General features: G+C 49.8%; 1 protein-coding gene across 2 annotated transcripts in view; it reads left to right on the forward strand.

Annotated features, from left to right (window-relative positions):
• Window positions 1–2,338: 2,338 nt before the first annotated feature.
• LOC114506429 (FYN-binding protein 1-like) overlaps window positions 2,339–20,432 on the forward strand; it is an 87,868-nt gene continuing 69,774 nt past the window's right edge. For both annotated transcript variants that reach the window (XM_028524164.2, XM_036020191.1), the window contains exon 1: window positions 2,339–3,505. In XM_028524164.2, the coding sequence (XP_028379965.1) occupies window positions 2,365–3,505 (1,141 nt within the window). In that variant the 5' untranslated portion in view covers window positions 2,339–2,364. The remainder of the gene's footprint in view (window positions 3,506–20,432) is intronic.

The following is a 20,432-nucleotide window of genomic DNA, read 5'->3' on the forward strand; positions in this document are numbered from 1 at the left end:
CACCCAGGCGGTCTGGCTCCTGAGTCTGTGTTATTAATCTCTCCGCTAGGCAGCCTCTTGGTATAAAGTGTCGAATAAATTCTAGACCTAGAGTCTGAATGACGGAACACAGAGTAAGTGTAGACATAAAAGAATTCTTCCCCAGAGACAGACTGTCCTCCAGGTGGGGAGTGGTTTTCGTAAGGTTACCTCTTTATGCTGTTTGGAGTTCCCCGTGGCTGTGCTCCCCCTGGGGGCCCAGAGCAGGACCCATCTTCTCCTACCCCCCACCCCCACCCCCACCCCCACTCCCAGCACCCAAACTCTCCCTGGTCCACTGTCCTCCGCCCTGAGGCCTTCAGGGGTTGACTGAGGTTTTGAGGAAATCACGGGGATTACAAAAGACGGTCAAGGGAAGCAAGGTAGAAAAACAAGATATTTTCAGCAACTCAGGTACGGGGTTGGAAATAAAGGAGCAAAATCCAAGCTGGCAAATGTTTCTTTCATCCGGTTTTCATCTCCTGCCCGGGTTCCTTACCCTCAACCCGCGAGTACCCGCGCACCGCGGTCTGGTGCGGAGACAGACTCCTGCTGTGGAGGACTTCTCCTTAAAATCAGTTGCTGTTCACAGTGTTCAGCCCAGTGCCGACCCTCACTCCCCACATAGACATTGCAACCCTGGCCTTGGTCCCGGCGTTGTGGGGACACGAAAAGGGAGGAGGCGGTTTCTGGGTTTTGGAAACTTGAACGGCCCTGAGTCTGCCTCCCTGTGCTCACGGTTCCTGGCTGCGAGTCCTTGAACTTGCTTCTTCACATTCCCCTGAATCACAGTTTCCATCTGCCGAGCCCCACATGGCGGGGGCCAGGCAAACGCTCTACAAATTCCATCTCCGATGACGATTCTGGTAGGCCTGTGTCGTTGTCCCCATTTTACAGATGATGCAACTGAGGCCCAACTAATAAACCCAGTTCTCATGATCTCTCCATGGTCCTGCGGTTCTCAGCTCACTTTTCTTTCCTGGGAAGTGGAGTTAGATGGTGCCATCCTCCCGAAGCACGAGATGGGCCACCCAGGTCACACGCTGAACGGTGGTGCTTGCTGTCAGGAAGGAAGCAAGCTGTTCAGGGGGGCCTGGAGAGGTACTGACGGGGTACATGAGCTGACAGCACTGAGTGACTCTTCCCAGCCGGACAGGATCTGGTTTTGTGGTGTTCGCGCCGGGCCCTGAGAGAGAGCGTGCGCTCGGACGTGTGGCAATGAGCCGGGCGGCCGGGGGAGTGAGAAAAGGTTTCTAGGTCAGTTTTAAAGCACAAAAATAGAAAGGGTGATGACCAGACGTGTAACTTCAATGATTTTTTAAGGCTTCAGATTTTCAAATGTTCTGAAAGAACTAGAATAGTCTGGAAGACCTTGCTGATGAGAAACAGACCAAACGCAGCATGAGTTCTACCAGACTAGAAGGGATTGTCCCCCACAGAGGAAGGGGGACTGGCTGCTCTCCTCACTGAGCAGTACCCGAACCCTAGGCAGGGAGGACAGGCCCTGAGGAGCAGGACTTCAGAGAAGGAGTGACAAATGTCATTACTGAAGAGATAAGCCCGGAGAAAGGAGAGGTCTGGATGATGACACATCCCAGCCAGTCTCTGCATCCTTGTCCCCTCCCCCGAGCACCCTAGACTATCCCCCCCCAGGCAGGACCCACCCTGGAAGGGTGCACATTCTGCCCACTAGTCTGGTCCCAGGCGTATCACTGTACACAAGTAAGTAGAAAAGCTTTGTATCACTTGCACATAACAATGAGTGGCCCATCCTTCTGCCCCATCTCTTTGTTAGCAAGCAGGCAGGCCTGCCGTGCGCTGGGCAGAGAGAACGCTGACAAACCACAGGGATGTTAAACACGGCCATGCAGTCCAGGGTATGCAACCTAAGGGCTTGCTTTCGTTTTCAGAGGGCGGTTTCTATCTCAGAGGCTCAGCTGTAAAATATGGGAGAAGTCCCTTGTTAGAAACGTCCATCTTTTTTCAAGTGACACACAATGGACAGCCACCCAGTGAGGAGTAACTCCAACAGGAGAGCCCGAGGCACAGGGACAGGAAAGGGGAACAGCAAGCGGTGACAAATAACAGTAAGCATGTCAGCCCGAGGCAACTGCGGGAGGGTGTGTACGACAGCCCTCCCCCTTCGAGAAGCGCTCACAACTTATTTTGCCATAGAGGAAGATAAAATGTTACAATATCTCACTGCCCAATCAGCAGCACGGCGGGCCTCAAACCAGGAAACCCTTTAAAGTGGAGTGTTTTAAACCGTGCAAGCGCTGCTTCTGGTTCTCAGCTGGTTTTTGTTCCCTGTGCTTGTAGGATGGGAAAGCAGATGTGAAGTCCCTGATGGCGAAGTTTAACACGCTGGGCAACCCCACGCAGGAGGTCAACAGCCGGCCCTTCAAAGTGGCGGGGCAGAACTCCCCGTCAGGCGTACAGGCGAGAAAGAACTTATTCGACAACCAAGGAAATGCCAGCCCCCCCACGGGACCCAGCAACGTGCCCAAGTTTGGATCGCCGAAGCCTCCTCTGGCAGTGAAACCTTCTTCCGAGGACAAGCCGGACGTGGAGCCCAAGCCCCCCTTCCTAAAGCCCACGGGCGCGGGCCCGAGGTTCGGGTCGCCCTCCCCGGCAGCCTCGGCCTCGGCCAGCAGGGGCCCGGAGGGGAAGGTGGAATTTCCCAGGCCTGCAGGCCTCAAGCCCACCAGCCTGCCCCGAGAAGACGCCAAGCCCGCCTTCCCGCGGCCTCCCGGGAACAAGCCTGCCCTGCCCGGTGCGAGCCAGGACCCTGACCTGAAGCCTCCAGGGCTGAAGCCCAAGTTTAACCCTCCGGCCCAGGAAAATGAGCAGAAGCCAGTGTTCCCCAAGCTGTCTGGCATCCAAGGCAAGTTCGTGTCCGCCTCCCAGGACCAGGACCCCAAGCCCCTCTTCCCCAAGCCCCCCTTTGGCCAGAAGCCATCCCTCAGCGTGGAGGACCCTCACGAAGCCGAGAGCCCCCCAAAGAATGCAGCGCTACAAAGAGGAGCCGTGGGCCCCCTGGGGGTCAAGCCCAAAGTGGGCCCTTTAAAGCCTGCAAAGGAAGACCCGGAAAATAGAGACCATGGAGGGGAGACGTCCAGTTCGCCTTTTCCTGGCGTCGTTCTGAAACCGGCGGCCAGCAGGGGAGGCCCGGGCCTCCCCAAAGGTGCTGAAGAAAGGAGAGAAGACAGACGGATAGATGCCGCCAAGAACATGTTCCTGAGCAAAATGAACCAAGAGGACCCGGCCTCTGGGGCCCCCCCTGCCAAGTTCCCAAAGACACCCTCTAAGGTGGCCGTGGCAGGGCCCTGGGGCCAAAGTCAGGAAAAGGAAAAGGGTGACAAGCACCCAGCCACCCCCAAGCAGAAGCCCCTGCCCCCTTTGTCCGTCCTGGGCCCGCCGCCCCCGAAACCCAGCCGGCCGCCGCAGGTCAACCTGTCGAAATTCTACAAAGCTGCCCCTGGAAACGGTGAGTTCCCTCGGTGTCTGTCTAACGCATTTTGCTCTGCTGCGGTGGTGGGGGGAGTGTTTTAGCTCCTGGGGGAGGTCTGTCATCAGGAACACATCCATCAGCATACACTGTGGCTGCTCTGGCATGATCTCCCCCTGGTGCCAGAGGGCTGGGAGGAGGGTCTGGTTCGGGGGGTGGGGGAAGCACATCCATTGGGCTTGGTGTGTGGTTTGGCTTAAAGACCATCATTTCATTTACTTCCTTAGTTTGGTTTCATTTCTGTTGAATGAGACGGCAGCGGGTTTTCGCACTACCGCCACTCAGGAGTTGCACAGAAACATGGGTGAAACGCTAAGGCAGCGATTCTCAGAAGGGGCAGCTTTGACAGCCAGGGGGCATTTGGCAATGCCTGGAGGAGGTGCTGTTCATTGTCACAGCAGGAGGGTGCCACTGGCCTCTGGGGGGTAGAGGGCAGGGGTGCTGCCCCCCGTCCTGCAGTGCCCGGGACAGCCCCTCACACCAAAGGAGCACCCGGCCCCGGAGTCAACAGTGCAGAGGCTCAGACCCCTCCTCCAAGTGACTGTGAGTGCCTGCAACCTCACCATACATGTCCTAAGCCCGATATTCAAACGAGAGAGAGCAGCGGGGCTCTTGTGCGTGATACTCTGTTTTCTGCTTTAGCTGTTTTCTACTTCTTACCATAATGCTTTCTGAACTTCTCTGACTCACAGAGTAGCACATAGCTAGGATAACAAGCCAGACAAACGGGTCTATCTTCTTCTGGCTGAATGGTTTATTTTCTCCCAGAGATGTTACCACGACACTGTGGCACATGCCCTCCCTGGGTGCTGAGAGACTGGGTAAAGATGGGTACCTCTGCATAGTGATGAGGGAAACTCACACGGGCCTGCAGTGTGAGTTTTAGTTAACTCACATGTTTTAGGCAAACAATGTGTAACCGTTGTTTACTGGGGGGATGGGAGCCAGTGACTATTGCACGATTAGCCACACTTTCCTCCTTACAGAAGTGTGGTCCCATTAAAGCTATTTCAGGCATAAAGGTTGTTTTTCTTTTCTGCTTCTGGAAAAGTATTTTGCAATATGGCATCTTCCTGGCATCGATATTTTCGAGTCGATCAACAGATGTGTGATCAAATCGTCCATTAATCCATCACGCAGGGGAGCTGGTGTGGAATGACCCCATGACCTTCTCGAAAGACTCGGGCTTGTTACACTGTGTCCTTCTCATCTGTCACCTTCTCGTTTTAATACTGACCTATAACTTAGAAGTGTTACTTTTGGGAGACCTTCTAAAAGGTCCCTTATCTCTCCTTCTTAGCCCTCCTGTACCTCGGATTATAAAATGTTGCTCTCCCAGCCTCCATCCTATAGCTCTACTCCACCACGCCAAGGTAGCTGGCACGATGTCCAGCAGACACCCTTGGGAGCTAGCTTCCTTCTGTGCCCTCCACCCAGTTTCCACTCCACTCTCAGGTTTGGGTTGGGCACCGGGAACCAGCGACCCGGGGTCGTGCCATTGAATGAGCTCTCACGCACGCTCTTGCATCCCTCCTACGGGCTCTCCGGTCCTGTCAAAGTCAACACTGAGCTGGTTTTCAGCACAGTGCTGCTCCGAGGGACCCAGGTGTGATGGCTCAGTGTGAGGGCAGGTGCTTGCACTCGTCCTTCCCTTTGCAGCTCCTCCCCACCTCCTGACGTGCATCCCCGCTGCTCCCCATCACATGCCCCATCACACGGCCTAGATTCTAAGTCCTCTCGTCGGCGCACCCTGCTTCCTGCTCTGACCCCTGGGTGGGTGTGACACTCCAGACTGGACCGCATCCCTCTTCCTGCGTCTCTCCCACAAATCAGAACTCGGTCCTTCACGAGGGAAACTGAGCTCAGGTCGGTGTCAGGGTAAAGCAGTCTGTTTCATCAATTTACATCCTGAACAACACCCCTTTAAAGTGCTCACTTCCTTTTCATCTATTTTTTAAATAGAGATTGCGTCGAGCTCCCAGAAAGAGCAGGCGTAAACAAGTGTGAAGTGGGACACAGTGAAAGTCACCTTCCATCCTTTCCTGCTATTTGCCGGGTCTCCCCAGCCTCTGGCCCCAATGAACACCCTCTCTTCTACCTTCCATGGCCCCCAAAGTTTGCATATGCTCACACAAGCAAGCAGAAATACAGATTCTCATCCCCCCACTTTTTACTCGAGAAGTAGGATATTGTATGCAATGCCGTGATCCTTGTTTCTTTAAAAAAAAAAAAAACCTAATAAATCCTGTATGTTTTTTCACATTTTAGTAAAAGATAACTGATCATTCACTAAGCTAATTTAGAATTCCATTTAGGGATGTTAAAAAACACCAGAATTAGGAAGTATGCAGTGCTCAAATTAACTAAAGCTTCATCTACTCATTGTGTCGGCATTCAAAACTCTCAAGCTCTTTTCCTAGCCTTCCGCCCGAGTCCTCCCCTTCCAGACCCACGTCCCACTCCTTAAACCTCGTCCTCAGACCCGCCTTCCGTCTTTATCGTCTTTGTCCAACACATTCGCCATTGAAAATGCCCATGGTGGACTGAGGACTGGTGCAGAAATGATATATATTTGTTACTTGCTCAGGCTCGTCCTCCCACCGCAGTCTCTGTAGTCAGAGCTTCGTATTAATACTCTGTGTGGTTCAACCATCATTTCTCTAACAAATTAGGCGACCCTTGCCAATAGACTTGCATGCAAATGCAATGAGCTTCTATGCAAAATGAATATTATACACAGAGCCTATATTGTAGATCTTGGCAGCTCACTTTCTTGTAGACCAGAACCTCGAATACAACACCTTGCTTTTTGAATGTGGAGCTAATAACCTTTTTTCCCCCAGAACCTTTAAAGGTTAAAAAAGGCCAAACTTTTTTAAAAAAATTCAAAATATCACAGTGTTTTTGAACTAACCTTTTCCCTGGTTCCTTCTGGTCCCCCAGCCAGTTGGGCAAGGCTTCCCTTTCCAAGCACCACGGTGCTTGCCTCGCCAGCAAAGTCTGGGGTGCTGCGAACCCCCGACCCAACGGCGGGTTTGTGCGTAGGAGTTCGTAAAACCTGCTGGGAAGTACTCCATCCAGCTCTTTTTCTCCTAGTCGTGTTCTTAACACTGGTGAGAGACTAAGGCTGATCTTTCCTGTGTTGGCTGTAAGAATGGCTGGGTGAGCATCTTGACAACGGAGGGCAAGGTCAACATCCTAGACGGCTTTAGCAATGAGCTGATAGTGTGACTGACCTCTTGCCATCTGCTTATTATGTGTCACCTTAACTCACCCACCTACAGCAGTTTGGAGCCGAAAGGCATTTGCCCTCTTTTCTCGGGCCAGTGACTTGTTTCTGGGGCAGGGGGCGGGGGGAAGGCAAGGTTTTCCTTCATCCATCCGAAAGCTGTGGCCTTCCCTCTTCCCTGCAATCACCTTTCACGTGCACTGTCTGAAAACTGCCCATCAGATACTTAAAGGTCACGTCTTAGCTCGGTGTGTCGCTCCCAGTCATGACAGGGGACAGGGACTCACTGCTCAACCACATGTAAGAATTGCAGGAACAGCCAGGCTGCTTCCAGAGTGGCTGCGTCCCACCCGCAGTGCATGAGCGGTCCCCTTTCTCCCCGGCCTCTCCGGCCCTTGTTTCGGTTGATGGCGGCTGTCCCAACAGGTGCCCTGTGGTACCTCCTTGCAGTTTTGGTTTGCACGCCCCTAAGAGCTGGTGGAGCTGAGCATCTTTTCATGTGTCTGTCAGCCTTTGGATGTCTTCTTGGGAGAAGTGTCTGCTCAGGTGCTCTGCCCACTTGTGAAATGCATTGTTTGTTTGCAGGGTGTTGACTTGTATGAGTTCTTTGTATACTTTGGATACTGACCCCTCGTCGGAGCTGTCGTTTGCAAATATCACCTCCCATTTGACTGGTTGCCTTTTTGTTTTTGTTGTGGGTTTCTTTTGCTGTGCAGAAGCTTTTTAGTCCCATTCATTTATTTTTGCCTGAACTTCCCTTGCCTTTGAGGGCAAATTCATAAAATGTTCTCTACAGCCAATGTCACCCCAATACATTTGATTTAAAAAAAAAAAAAGAAATATAGGGCCGAGTGGATTCTTTGCAGCAGGGCTTCTACAAGCATTGATCCGTGAGTGTGTGCACTTGGAATCTAAGAGCAGGTTGCCTCAAAAGCAGGTGCTTTTTCTGAGGCGCCACGCAGTCTGGCTGCTCCAGCAGACAGAAACCGGAGGCAAAGCTGTGGGTGCACAGGCTGAATGGGAAGTCACCTGCAGCCTGGCTCAGCCTCTGGTGGCAACAAGAACCTCCCACGCTCTTTGCTCTCATTCTCCGGGGCCTGGTGCACGCTGTGGCTTGCAGCCACCCTCACCTTTCACTAAGCCTGAGCCCAGTCTGTTTCCCTTGCTCTCTTGGATCCCTGGGAGAACAGTTTGGCATAAGACCTGTGGGTCTTCCCTCTATCCCAGGTTGAAACTTGTGAGGAAACACTGTTCATCGGCAGCTTGCCTGGGTTTAGCTCCATAACAGAAAATGCCTTAGGGAGAGCCTGCCCTCTCCTAGTCACACAGTTCACGGTCAGATCTGGGGAGCTGCCTATTCTTTGTCTTCCAAAGTTCTCTCTGCTGCTACGCGAAGATAAACTAGCTTCCCAGTCTAAATCCTATTGAACGACCTGACCACCCTGAATTTTTCTCTTTGAAAATGATTGCTTTTCTGTCTGGATTCCTAAAGCCATCTCTGTCCTTAAGGTTTGAAAACAGCCAGTCATTCTGCCATCATTGCCGATCATTTGTCATCCTTCTAAACCTGTGTCGATCATTTTATCACCGATATTTTCTGAGAGATGACGTCCCTCTGCGTCCAGGGATCTTCAGGTCCCCATACATAGGGCTCACGACGTTTTGTTTTGTTTTGTTTTGTTTTAAATCTGCCCCATGGGTGACAAATGCATCTACTCGAACTAATCCACGGTGATCCGTTTCTCTTCCCCTGGGAGCTGCAATTTCAGTCCTGGTACGGCTTTCCGTCCGTCCTCCTGTGGAATGAAGGGCAGCTGTGCTGGTCTGGAGGGCAGTCCTTGCTGGGGTCTGGATTCCACCCCGTAGCCTGAGACCTGGTGCAGTGCCCTGTTCTGTGCGGCAAAGCCAAGCACGAGACTCAGCCCCCTCCCGCCTCTGCCATGGCCCTGTCGTGGTAGTCACGGCTTTCTTGGTGTAGGTTGCTCCTCCACCGGACTGGTCAGTCATCCCCGAGTTCACTTCTGCAAGCTGGAGTATATTAGGGAGGACACCCAGATTTTTCTAGAATCGCTGTCTTCCCACAGTACTGCTCCTGAGCCTGGGGAACAAGTGCAAGGCTTCACTCACCTGTGCGACACCAGAACCTTCTCTTTCCTCCCTTAGACACCACTTTCTGAAATTTATCCAATGAGCCTAGTTTCCTTTTCTCATGTGGCAACCACTAGTGAACCTGAGATATGTTCGTCGTGCCTCATTTTGCTTTTACTACTTTATTTGGGCATTGGAGGAGGAACATGCTGGAAGTCCCCTCCCTCATTACTTAATCCCAACTAAATGTCTTTATTACAGTCCAGGGGTTAACAATACTTCTAAAAGGACCACGAATATTTACCCTCCACAAAGCGAGCAGCAGAATGGAAGGAAGGAGCCTCACGTGCACGGGGTGCCCACTGCCAGCCTTGTCTCACGTCCTCTGGGCCTCTCCTGTCAGTCAGGGGCCTGGACGGCACTCCCCAATCCCTCTCTCAGTCTCCTGTTCTGGACACGGTCAAGGTGGGGCCAGGGAGACATCCAGCCCCACCCAGACGGCTGCCTCGCCTCTGGACTGTTGTATTGTTTAACGTGCATGTTGGTTTTAGAGAGGAAGGGAGAGAGAGGGACAGGGAGGGACAGAGAAGCGTGGGTTGGTTGCCTCCTAGGTGCCATGACTGGGGACGGACCCTGCAACTTCTGGTGCACAAACCACGCCTCCACCGACTGCGCCACACCAGCCAGGGCAGCCTCTGACCTCTGCTACCCCCGCACGTTTCCTGACGGCAGTCCTGTTTTAAGTCTTTTCCAGCCAGTCAGCTCACACTTAGACCAGGAGAGGAAGAGAACACCGGATAGGAAGATGAGCCCAGAGAAGAGAGGGCCAGTGGGGCTGACGTGCGGGAAAAACAGACGCCTCCCCTCCCAGCCCTGGGTCACTTGGCCGTTGAAAAGCCGCCTCAGCGTATTTAGGTTCCTAGTTCCCGGCCCAGAGCTCTACTTGGCCTTCAGTCTTTTCCCCCAAACTTCTCAGGCGCCAGGTAGTCTTTAAAATGAATTGTAGCACAACGATAACCCACATGTCACTTAATTTACAGGGAATCTTTTCCTTACAGAGAGACTCGCCCTGCACACGGTAAGGGCTATCCTTTTTCCTAGTTACGGGAAGAGAAACTTCTGTAAATCCTAGTTTGCAGCAACATGCCATGAGGCGCCTATTGTGATAAATCTCCCCGTGATCAAGAGGCAAGAGTTGGTATAATTTTGAGCCATTTACACAGGAAAATGCCCAATCAATTGGGCATTTATCAACATTACCAGCATTTGTGCTAGATCCAATAAGACATGGCTACTTGTAACATAAATATTTTTTTAAAGTTAACCATTCTTTTTTTTAGATTTTATTTATTTATTCTTAGAGAGGGAAGGGAGATAGAGAGAGAGAGAGAAACATCAATGTGTGGTTGCTGGGGGTTATGGTCTGCAACCCAGGCATGTGCCCTGAGTGGGAATCGAACCTGTGATGCTTTGGTTCACAGCCCACGCTCAATCCACTGAGCTACGCCAGCCAGGGCGTAACATAAATATTTTCTTTTACAATGGCCAAAGTACAAAATGCATATGAGGTTACACAATACATACCACATGTGATCACAAGTATTCCATTCTTAAAACAGTCATGCAACCCATAAGAGTAAAAGCATTAAAATGAAATTTCAATTACTCGAGAAAGGAAGGAGACTAAAAGGAAAGTCGGGTCTAAGAACCAAATACATAAAAAAGCTCTTTCGAATTTACTCTCAATTGTGCTCACACATGTAAAAGTTTCCTTTCAAAAACTCGGTAAGGAGAGTGGAGCAAACGTGTGTTGTAATTCAGACTTCACCTTCGGCAGGAGATGCTCCGCTCCACACGCCCTGCTGAAATACCGTCTAAGCCGCGTCCAATAAAACTCTTCCCAGAGGACTGGGTTCCCATAATAGGCTTTTGCCACTACAGGTCCTTCTTTGGCTTGATGAAAACTATTTCTGAACATGGGCTCCTAGGCGAAAAGCACCGCTTTGTGCGTATGTTTTTTTTTTATTTTAAAAAACAAAATGAAATTAATCTTTGTATAAAATAACTCTAATTATTAGAAGAACAAAATTATGCTTCAGGAGCAGAAATCCAGCCATCTGTGTTTACAAAAATGTCTGGAAATTTACAAACACACACACACAGTGTGTGTATTCTCTTAGAGAAAGCACAATTATGATCGTGGTGGCCTGTCTCTAAAGCCGAGAGAACCATCCAGATCACTAAATTACGTGTTTTTCCAATATACGAAGCAGCAGGAAGAGAAAAAGAGTCCAGAGGTTGGAGAATTTAACTGCTATGTCAACCACCAGTAAGTAAATAGACAAGAAACGCGCTCTCTTCCGTTCCAATCGCCGCTAGAGAAAAAAGAATAGGCTTTGTTCTGTCTGGCAGAGCAAAGGCAGAAAAAACACCTCGAACACCCCACAGCAATAGATACTATCAGGAAAAAGCAACCGAAGGTGAGACATCTGCTTAGAGGGAAAAAAAAGCATCTGAACGAAAAATCACTTGAGGTTTTTCTTTGCCCAGAGTAAGAGCTCGCTCGCGGGCCGAGTCAGCTGTTTGTGTTTATCCAACAGTCTCGCCCCCCAAGCTGCTCATCTGTCTGCACAGCACCGGGCAGGGCGCGCTGGGCCGGTGGTGGCTCCTGGCTGCCCAACCGTGCTTTCCCAGGGCTCGGTGTGGGGCTGGCTGTGGGGCTGGCTGCTGGCCGGTGAGCAGCAAAGAGGGCACAGGGAAAGCTTCTCGCCAGATAACACCTCTCTGTTTTCCTGATGTTCTCATGGTTCTCCAGACAATCAGGTAGCTTCGCCATACCTTCCAAAGCCATCCATCCGTGTGGGGAGAGGATGAGTGCAGCCGGGCAGCTAAAAATCGGTCTTTAAAAAAATGGCAGGGCAGGTATACATATCACAGATACGCAAAGTGTGTTTGAGTATTTGTTCCTGTTATTCTGGAACAAAAGTTGCTCAATGTCGTTAGGTGGGGAAAGAATCCTAGATTTTAAAAGCCTCCTTCAGGAAGTGGTTTATTTTAAAATCCTACAGTATCTTGCATTTCTCTTCCAAATTGTCACCAGGTAGCTCAGTTGGTTGGAGCATCATCCCACTGCACCAAGGTTACGGGTTTCGTCCCCAGTCAGGGCACGTACAAGAATCAACCAGTGAATGCAGAAAGAAGTGAAGCAACAACCCTCTCTCTCTCTCAAATCAATAGATTAAAACAACGAAGTTGAGGCGCCCCACGCACATGCCCTCAGTTACTGTGGGTCTAGACTGCGTCTTCTCTAGCAGCCCTGCTCTCTCTCTTCTCCAGCCTTTAGCTTCTTCTTCTAGATTAGGTAAGAAAGCCCCCCTCCACACACACACACACACACACCCGTGACTTGCTCCTCAGCCATTTTCTCAAAAGCAGTTATATGTGGAAGGAGGATGAGGCCAGTCTGTAATACCCATTTCAGTCATTCATGTTACTGTAAATTAAAGAAATTTTTCTAGCCCCAGGATGAGCAGTTTCATGAGCAGGAAACCTCCCTATTTTGTGTGAAGAGGTTGTCTTTGATGTCTCCCACGCTCTGAGTTCTTATTCCTCCGGGGGGAGAAATGAATCTTGCGCTGGCTGAGTGGCATGCAACCAGATGATGTGTCAAGACCTTCCGCTAGGTCTCCACTGCCCAGCTGGGAACTTCTGCTTTCCCCACTCGCTCTGGGTGGTTATGTAACAGACTGCCTGTTTGGGCAGACTGTTACAAGGTGAGGTAGCGTCTTAGCCAGTTCAGGCTGCTGTGACACAGATACCATAGACTGGGTGGCATAGAAGCAACAGAAATGTATGTCTCACCGTTCTGGAAGTTGAGAAGTCCAAGATCAAGCCGCCGACAGGTTCACTGTCTGGTGAGAGCCACTTCACGTCTCAAAAATGACTGTCTTCTCACTGTGCCCTCCCACGGCAGAAGAGACAAGGGAGCTCTCCGGAGTGTCTTGTTCAAGGGCGCTGACCCCACTCAGGTGACCTCCAGCCTCATGACCTAAGCCCCTCCTGAGGGGCCCACCTCCTAGCACTATCACCTTGAGAGGCAGGTTTCAAGATACGAGTTTTAGGGGACCACACCTTTGGTTCATAGCAGACAGCCTGTGCCACCAGACCTAGGATGTGACATCCCACCTCTGCCCCAAACATCCGTCTGTCTGCCTTTTATTTTCTAGCTTGCTTCTTCATTCTCATCTTTTAAGCTATGGTTTCTAAAATCTTATATTTTTTTCCCATTCCTCCATACCATCACCAGTAATCTCCTTTCTTGTGAGTCAGTGAAACCTGCTAGCAAAACCCACAGAAAACTCTGGGGGGTTATGTGGACTCTGACCAGCAGGATCCGTGTGTTGTGGCTGCGAGGAACACATTCACACGGACTGCGGAAGTCCTGTGGAGAAACAGGGACGGCATGGCCGGCCGCTCTCTACGTGAGACAGAGGGCCCCGACCCCTGCCTGGACAGGCATTCATTGCTTTTCTGGGTGCATTACATTGAGAATGGTCCTCATTTACTATGCACAGGTTCGCTGTAGGTGATTACCTTTTACAGATGACAAAGAAAAGAATGTCACTGGTGACTTCAGAGAGAAGGATGTTGCAAATGCAAGGGGAAAAGTGGTTGAACTGATTACACTCCATCCTAGGGAGGTTTCGCACAGACTTTAGGAAGTTACTTTAAAGATGTGTAGTCAACATTTGCTGCTTCAACTCAGGGTGAGGGAGTTTCAGCCAAAGCAAGCCTCAGAGCAGCCTGGGTGCAATGCAGGCCGGGCTCCCCACGGGAAAGCCGGTCCGTGGGCCTGGCTCCTGTATGCCGCCTCACTCCTACCGGCTTTCTGATAGGGCTGCACTGCATTCGCCACTGCCATGCAGGTCGGTTCCCTACAGAGGACTGGGGAGGCCTGTGGAGCAAAGAGGGTGCTGAATTCTGAACTACTAGGAAAATATGGCAAATCCCATGTGCCAACAAGACTTCCAAGTGGAAAAGCTAAGGCAGGAGATAGAAAAGCAGCCAGTGTGGCCTTTAAAATCCAGATAACACCAGCCTGGTCTTATGGGAGAATCTGCCGGCCTCCACAGAAGGCCAGTGGATGACCAAGCGGCTGGGATTCTCAAGGTCACTTCTGACTCTGTCTGTGCTTCCTCGGGCTTGGGTCAGCGTGGGCATTGCCTCTCTGACTACAGGTCCTGCTGCGGTCACCCGAATAAGACTTGGCGCTTTTCCTTAGATTTCACTGCAAACCACTTACCGAAGGCATTTTCATGTGCACAACAGACTTTGCTGGGGGCGTGAGGAGGCAAGAGTTTACACTGCATTGAAGCTAGAAGCTTGAAATGGATTATGGCTGCGACCCATCTTCAAAAGCAGCTGCATATTTGCACCTCGGGCATCTTTTCCCTCTCCTCTTGCTCGCCCTTTCCTTTCTTTCCCTCATTTTTTGTCTCCTCTTTCTCAATGCCAAAGAAAAATAAGAACTTTTTTTTTCATTTTTTTTATTCAGAATGGTCCAGCTGCCTCTAACCCAAACGCTTAAACTCAGCTGTTTTCTTCCTTTGCATATAACTAGACGTTTCTTATTCAAAGATCTCTTCCCCACCTCTCCAGAGAGGAGAAGGAGATGGCTGAAAGGTTTGGCCAGGTGGGAGGACGTAGTTTTATTTTATATTGCTATCCGTAGTCATTACATTCCTAGAAACAAAGTACTGATGAGCGGAATGTATCCAGGAGAGCTTTGTCGATCCCAACAGAAGTGCGGGAACTGAATTGTTCCCAATGGGTGTGATAAGCAGGCTGTTTCACCCTCTTAAAAAAAATAACAGTGCTGAAGAGCAGCTGTCTCCTTGGATTCCAAAGTTCTCAGATTCTTTCCTGAAGTAAAATATTACAAGGACTCCCACGGAATCCACTGTCTCTCCCAGGTCTTTCTGACCCTTGTCACCCTCAGGGGGTCTCTACGGAAGAAGATGGCCAACATGGACAGACATTCTGACCGACAGTTTATACATCGAGTATTCAGAAGGAGCAAGAAAACATCAAAATTGGGCCTTAATCTTTCAAAGGTTATTGAATTTTTTTAAAGATTTTATTCATTTATTTTTAGAGAGGGAAGGAAGGGGGAGAGAGAGAGAGAAACATCAATGTGTGGTTTCTGGGGGTTATGGCCTGCAACCCAGGCATGTGCCCTGACTGGGAATCGAACCTGCGACACTTTGGTTCGCAGCCCACGTTCAATCCACTGCGCTACGCCAGCCAGGGCTCAAAGGTTATTGAATTTTAAATTGCATGAGCATGTCCCCAAAGTTTCTAGTTCAAGAAGCCTGGGTGGAACCCAGGAATTGGGAAAGCTCTCGCCATCACCATGTGGTTCTCAGGCAGGTGGTTCTTGGACCACACTGAGAAATACTGCAGCCTGAGAGACCAACCACCGTTGCGCCAGGGAGTAAAAGGGATGGTGGAAAGAGACAGGGTTCCTAATCCATAGGCATTACTCTGAAAACAGAAGAAACAGGCCATGAGACAGGATACTAGAAGTTAGTGATTATACCACACATGGAAATGAGTGAGGGCTCTGTGTCATCAAACAGTAGTGTCCCATGGTAGACCTTAAAAACTGGTCTAGTTAGAACAGGTGCCGAAGCACTGTTCAAATTTCTAACGTCTGCGTGGCTGGGGCCAGAGTCCTCAAAGTCCTTTGCTATGTCAGGCTTAACCTTCTATTTGCTGGATCAGAAAGAGGTCCACAGACCCCCAAGGAGTGTCTGGAGCCCTAAGAGGGACACAGCTAGTTCATGACTTTAACAGTTGGTGGTTAAGTTGTACATGCTTTGACCATCGGCCTAGAACAACAATTTTCACGCGGCGTGCCTCAAGAATTTTGATAACATGCAACACCTGACCCTTTAGTCGGGGCCACTGGCCTCTTTTCCCATAGGCCGTCAAATACAAAAGTGAGAACAGCTAGCCCAACAGTAGCCATCTGGTGTGAATGAATCACAATTCCTCCTACTTTTGTCAGACCAGCAAAGAATGTGTTTGCCGCTGTGCCACAGAGTCTTGGTAGTTAGTGTACGAGACGAGGCCGGGAGATGAAGAAGGCGGACAGTCAGTGAGTGCGGGGGGCCCCCTGCCCCCCACAGAACATCTGCAATCACGGCCACACCACTCCCTCCTCCCTTTCCTTCCCGCCCTTTTTCTGTTCTCCATTCCCCTTTGTTTGCATTTCTTCTCTCCCTTCCTGCCTCGCGGTGGCCTTCAGGGTAGCTCAGCACAGAGTTTTTCACGTGGCACACGTAATTTCTGTTCATCCAATTAAAAAGCCGCATTTCGCACTAGGGTGGTACACAGGGCAAAGAAAAAAACCTAAGTGGTAAGATAAATAGACTTTGAAAACCCGAATCATTGAGTATCACTGTAAGAATGGCTGTCATATGACACGGGTCAGAATGATGATGGAGCCCAGTGTCCTGCCTAAGGTGACCGTGTTTGTTCCCTTGGGAGGTCTCCGCGCTTGGTGTAGCCCAGCCCCCTCCCCTCCACCAGAACCAACCCGGAGGGCTAAGGACGAGCAGAGTTAAACCACTGGGTGTCTCTGTGCTCTGAGTCTGATTAGCCCTGAGTGCAGCTGCACTGGCCTCATTACCCCGCCATCCAATACCTCTTCACTTGGTCACAACCATCATCTTTTTCTTCAACAAGTTTAGTGTATTAAGTAGCTATTCTTCCAACGAGGCCTGTGTTCGTTCACGTAGTCCGTAATAGAAATTAAGTCAATGCAAAAGAAAGATAGTCCATTGTCCTCAAATAAAGGGTGCATTTATTTTAAGTGGCACCTTTCAGCTGGTCTTCAAAGGTGTGCGTGTTTGCAGAAAAGCACCCTCCAGTGTTGACGCTGCAGACAGATTCCTGCATGTGTGAGCCTACCGGGGAGCCTGCTGGACAGGAGAGTGTGGACATGGCCTTGACAAACACAGAATTTGTTCGGGCTTGTCACCGTGTGTTTGTAAGTTGGAAACATTTGTTAATCTCACTGTGAAAGTGATAAGAGAACTCACTGAAAACGCTATCAACGCTTACCAATCTAGGAGAAGTGAGATGCACTGTCAAGACAGGAGCACTCTTTTTGGTCTTGAAAAGTGCAAGAGTTTGCACCATTGCTTTTCATCGGGGAGAGTTTGGAGCAGATGCTGTCTTGCTGGAGGGCCCTGGGGTCCAGGACAAACTGTGTCACTCACTGTGGGACCTCAGTCCTTAGCCTCTCCAAGCCTCGGTTTTCTCATCTGTTACTAAAAGTCAGCTCTGTCATATGGGGATTGTGAGGATCGAATATGAGTATAAAGAATATTTTAAGCCCTGGCTGGTGTAGCTCAGTGGATTGAGCGCGGGCTGCAAACCAAAGTGTCGCAGGTTTGATTCCCAGTCAGGGTACATGCCTGGGTTGCAGGCCACGGCCCCCAGCAACCGCACATTGATGTTTCTCTCTCTCTCTCTTTTGCCCTCCCTTCCCTCTCTAAAAATAAATAAATAAAACCTTTAAAAAGAAGAATATTTTAAAAGTGCCTGATACATCATAAAGATTTAAATCATTGACAGCAATTTAATTATATTTATGAAAAAGCGATAATGCTCAAATAACAAGCCCCTGAAAAATAGACAAGTAATAGATGGTGACCGTCAGCATTTGCCCCAGGTATCAATCAACACTAGGAACCATGACATCCAGCTGTTGCATTGTCACACTGTATTTTGTTTAAAAACAGCATAAAATATTTTCACTACCACAGCGTCAGCTTGGTCCTCTTTCAGACACATCTCTCTTGCTGCATTCCTGGCTCCTCAGGTGTGAGGTTTGCTCTGTGTTGACTCCAGAGCCCTCCTCTCTTGGTGTTGTTTTTTCTTGAATGTTAAGAGGTTCTGCGCTTGTGCACGTGTTGGTAGTAAAGATTCCTCTAAGTCCTGCCCCGTTCCCCTTCCTGCCCCAGCGTTCTCCCTCTCTTAGTGCGGGGTGCTCTCAGCGGGTACCTACTCATTGTAACCCACTCTCATGGGCTCTGCTTGGGCTTCTGTGACCCCTTTCAACTGAACTCTCCGCAGACCTATCTTTCAGAGCACAGGTGGCAAACACAAGCCCGTGGGTCGAATCCGGCCCTTCACCTTGTTTTATCCGGCCTGGCACCTTGTTTCTACCCCACAGCAATACCAAGCTCCTTGCCCTAGTTAAGGAGTAGTTACATTTATACAGCCCTAAAGTTACATCTGGCCCTTTGAAGGCAACCTCGAGGCTGATGTGGCCCCTAGTGAAAATGAGTTTGACACCCCTGTTTTAGAGGTTCCTCATGGCTCTGGTCCACTGTGGGTTTCCTTTCTTGTTTTTTAGAGTGTTTATGGGGGGGTTTAGATTTTATTTATTTATTTTTAGAGAGGGAAGGGAGGGAAAAAGAGAGAGAGAGAGAGAAACATCAATGTGCGGTTGCTGGGGTCCATGGCCTGCAACCCAGGCATGTGCCCTGACTGGGAATTGAACCTGTGATGCTTTGGTTCGCAGCCCACGTTCAATCCACTGAGCTACGCCAGCCAGGGCTTGTTTATGGGTTTTGGTCAAATATACTTCCCATATTTTATAGACATTTGGGGTGAGCAGTATTGCCATAATATGTTGTCAGCCTGCCATCTTGACCAAGAACTTTTAATCACGTATCTAAGGGGAAAACATTAGTAGGAAAACATTTTATTGTAAAACATCTACCGGAACAATACTTAATGGATTATGGTAAAAGAGTCACCTAAGTCTGGGTTTACAGCATGCAGAAAACCGTCAAATATTCAACCAGCCTCATGAAGAGACAGGGCTGGACGCCAGAGTTTGCAAGTACTCGTAGGACAGGTCCTAACAGCTCAAATGTGTACAGCGTGCTTGCTTGCTCTTGTGACTAAAGATACCTTGGAGACGACCCCTTTCCTTCCTGGACCAGAGCTCCAGAAAACCTAAAAAGGGAACCAGCGCCCACAGGAGGCACAGGGACCTCTGGAGACAAACTTTGTCCCCGGACTTTTGCTCAGAGCCAGGCTGGCCTGCAGCTCGTTCTCTTTTTCCCAAGGAGACAATTCCGCCCTGAACAGCTTTGAGGACAATGAAATTTTCCTGAAATGCCTAGAACACTAATAACAACGGGGGAAGGAAACAATGGCACAAAAGTGTGCAGGACAGGGCGCCAGCTGCCGTGGGGAAAGTAGTGGCGTGAAGAAAGCCCTCTCGTTTTCACTCCTCTGCCTCCCACCGGCACCTGATTTTACCCAGTGTTTGACATCACTGCATGCTGAGTGCTCGGACCTTCAAAGCAGGTAACCTGGGGCCCTTGTTTTCACCCTGAATTGGAGCTGTCATGCAAAGGGCCTGATTTCAGGGTCGGTTTCCCACACTGTGCCTGTGTAGCACACCAACCCGGTTAACATGATGTATGTGGCCAGAGTCTCTTTGAAAGCCTTCCGTTTAACTAAAACTTGCACTACACAAACACCGACCACAGGCCTAAATATAAGCATTTATTTTTATTGCTTAGAGGCGTCTGCACGGTGTCTCCAGGAGCTTCTTCCAGTTCCGGTGAAACCAAATGGCAGTGATATATAATATTTGACCGCACACACTCAGACTCACTCACATGAACACTCTCACACAAACACTCACACATGCTCACATACACACACTGGCATACACTCTCACGCACACTCGCACATACACTCACGCACACACCAGTAGCATCTGTACATGCCCGCTGGGCCTCCATTCTGTCCAGTGTGTTTAATGAACAATGAGAAGTAACAAGGTGAGTGAGGCTGGAGTGGAGAGAAAGGAATAGAAGCAATAAAAGTTGGGACTAGGGTCATAGGCAGACACTGAACCTTATAGGTCATGTTAAGGACTTGGGGCTTTTGCCTAAATATGAGGGTGACCTGGTCATATTTTTTTACTGATTGACGTTTAGAGAGGGAGAGAGATTTGTTGTTCTACCTAGCTGTGCATTCATTGGTCAGCTCTTGTATGTGCCGTGGCCAGGGATCGAACTGCAGTTTTGGTGTATCAGGATGATGTTGTAACCAACTTAGCTACCCAGCCAGGGCCATGACCTGGTCACGTTTGATGTTTGGGAAGGACATTCTAGGAGCAGTTCAGGAAGTGATACGAGCCCGGATGAGGAGGTGGCAGTGGAGAAGGGAAGAAGGTGGGTCTGACAGGTCGTTTGGTTAGAAAATTGGGTTAGCTATTTAGCAGGACTGTGACTTTATTCAGGCAGGACCTGACCATGAGCAATTAGGGGAGCTTTGAGATGTCAGATAGGCAGGTAGTTGCACAGTCTGGAGTCCGTAGGAGCTTCAGTTCTCTCTTTACGCCATTGACACTCCAGCCTGCGCCTTGGGTCCCAATGCTTTGTGGAGTTTTTACATTTCTACCTGTCTGATAGACTGCTACCTGGGTTTGTACTGTCCAGTATAGTAGCTGCTAGCCACAGGGGGCTATTTCAATTTCAGTTAATTCAATAA

This window comes from Phyllostomus discolor, chromosome 3 (genome assembly GCF_004126475.2).
Source record: "Phyllostomus discolor isolate MPI-MPIP mPhyDis1 chromosome 3, mPhyDis1.pri.v3, whole genome shotgun sequence".
In the NCBI taxonomy this organism is placed as follows: Eukaryota; Metazoa; Chordata; class Mammalia; order Chiroptera; family Phyllostomidae; genus Phyllostomus; species Phyllostomus discolor.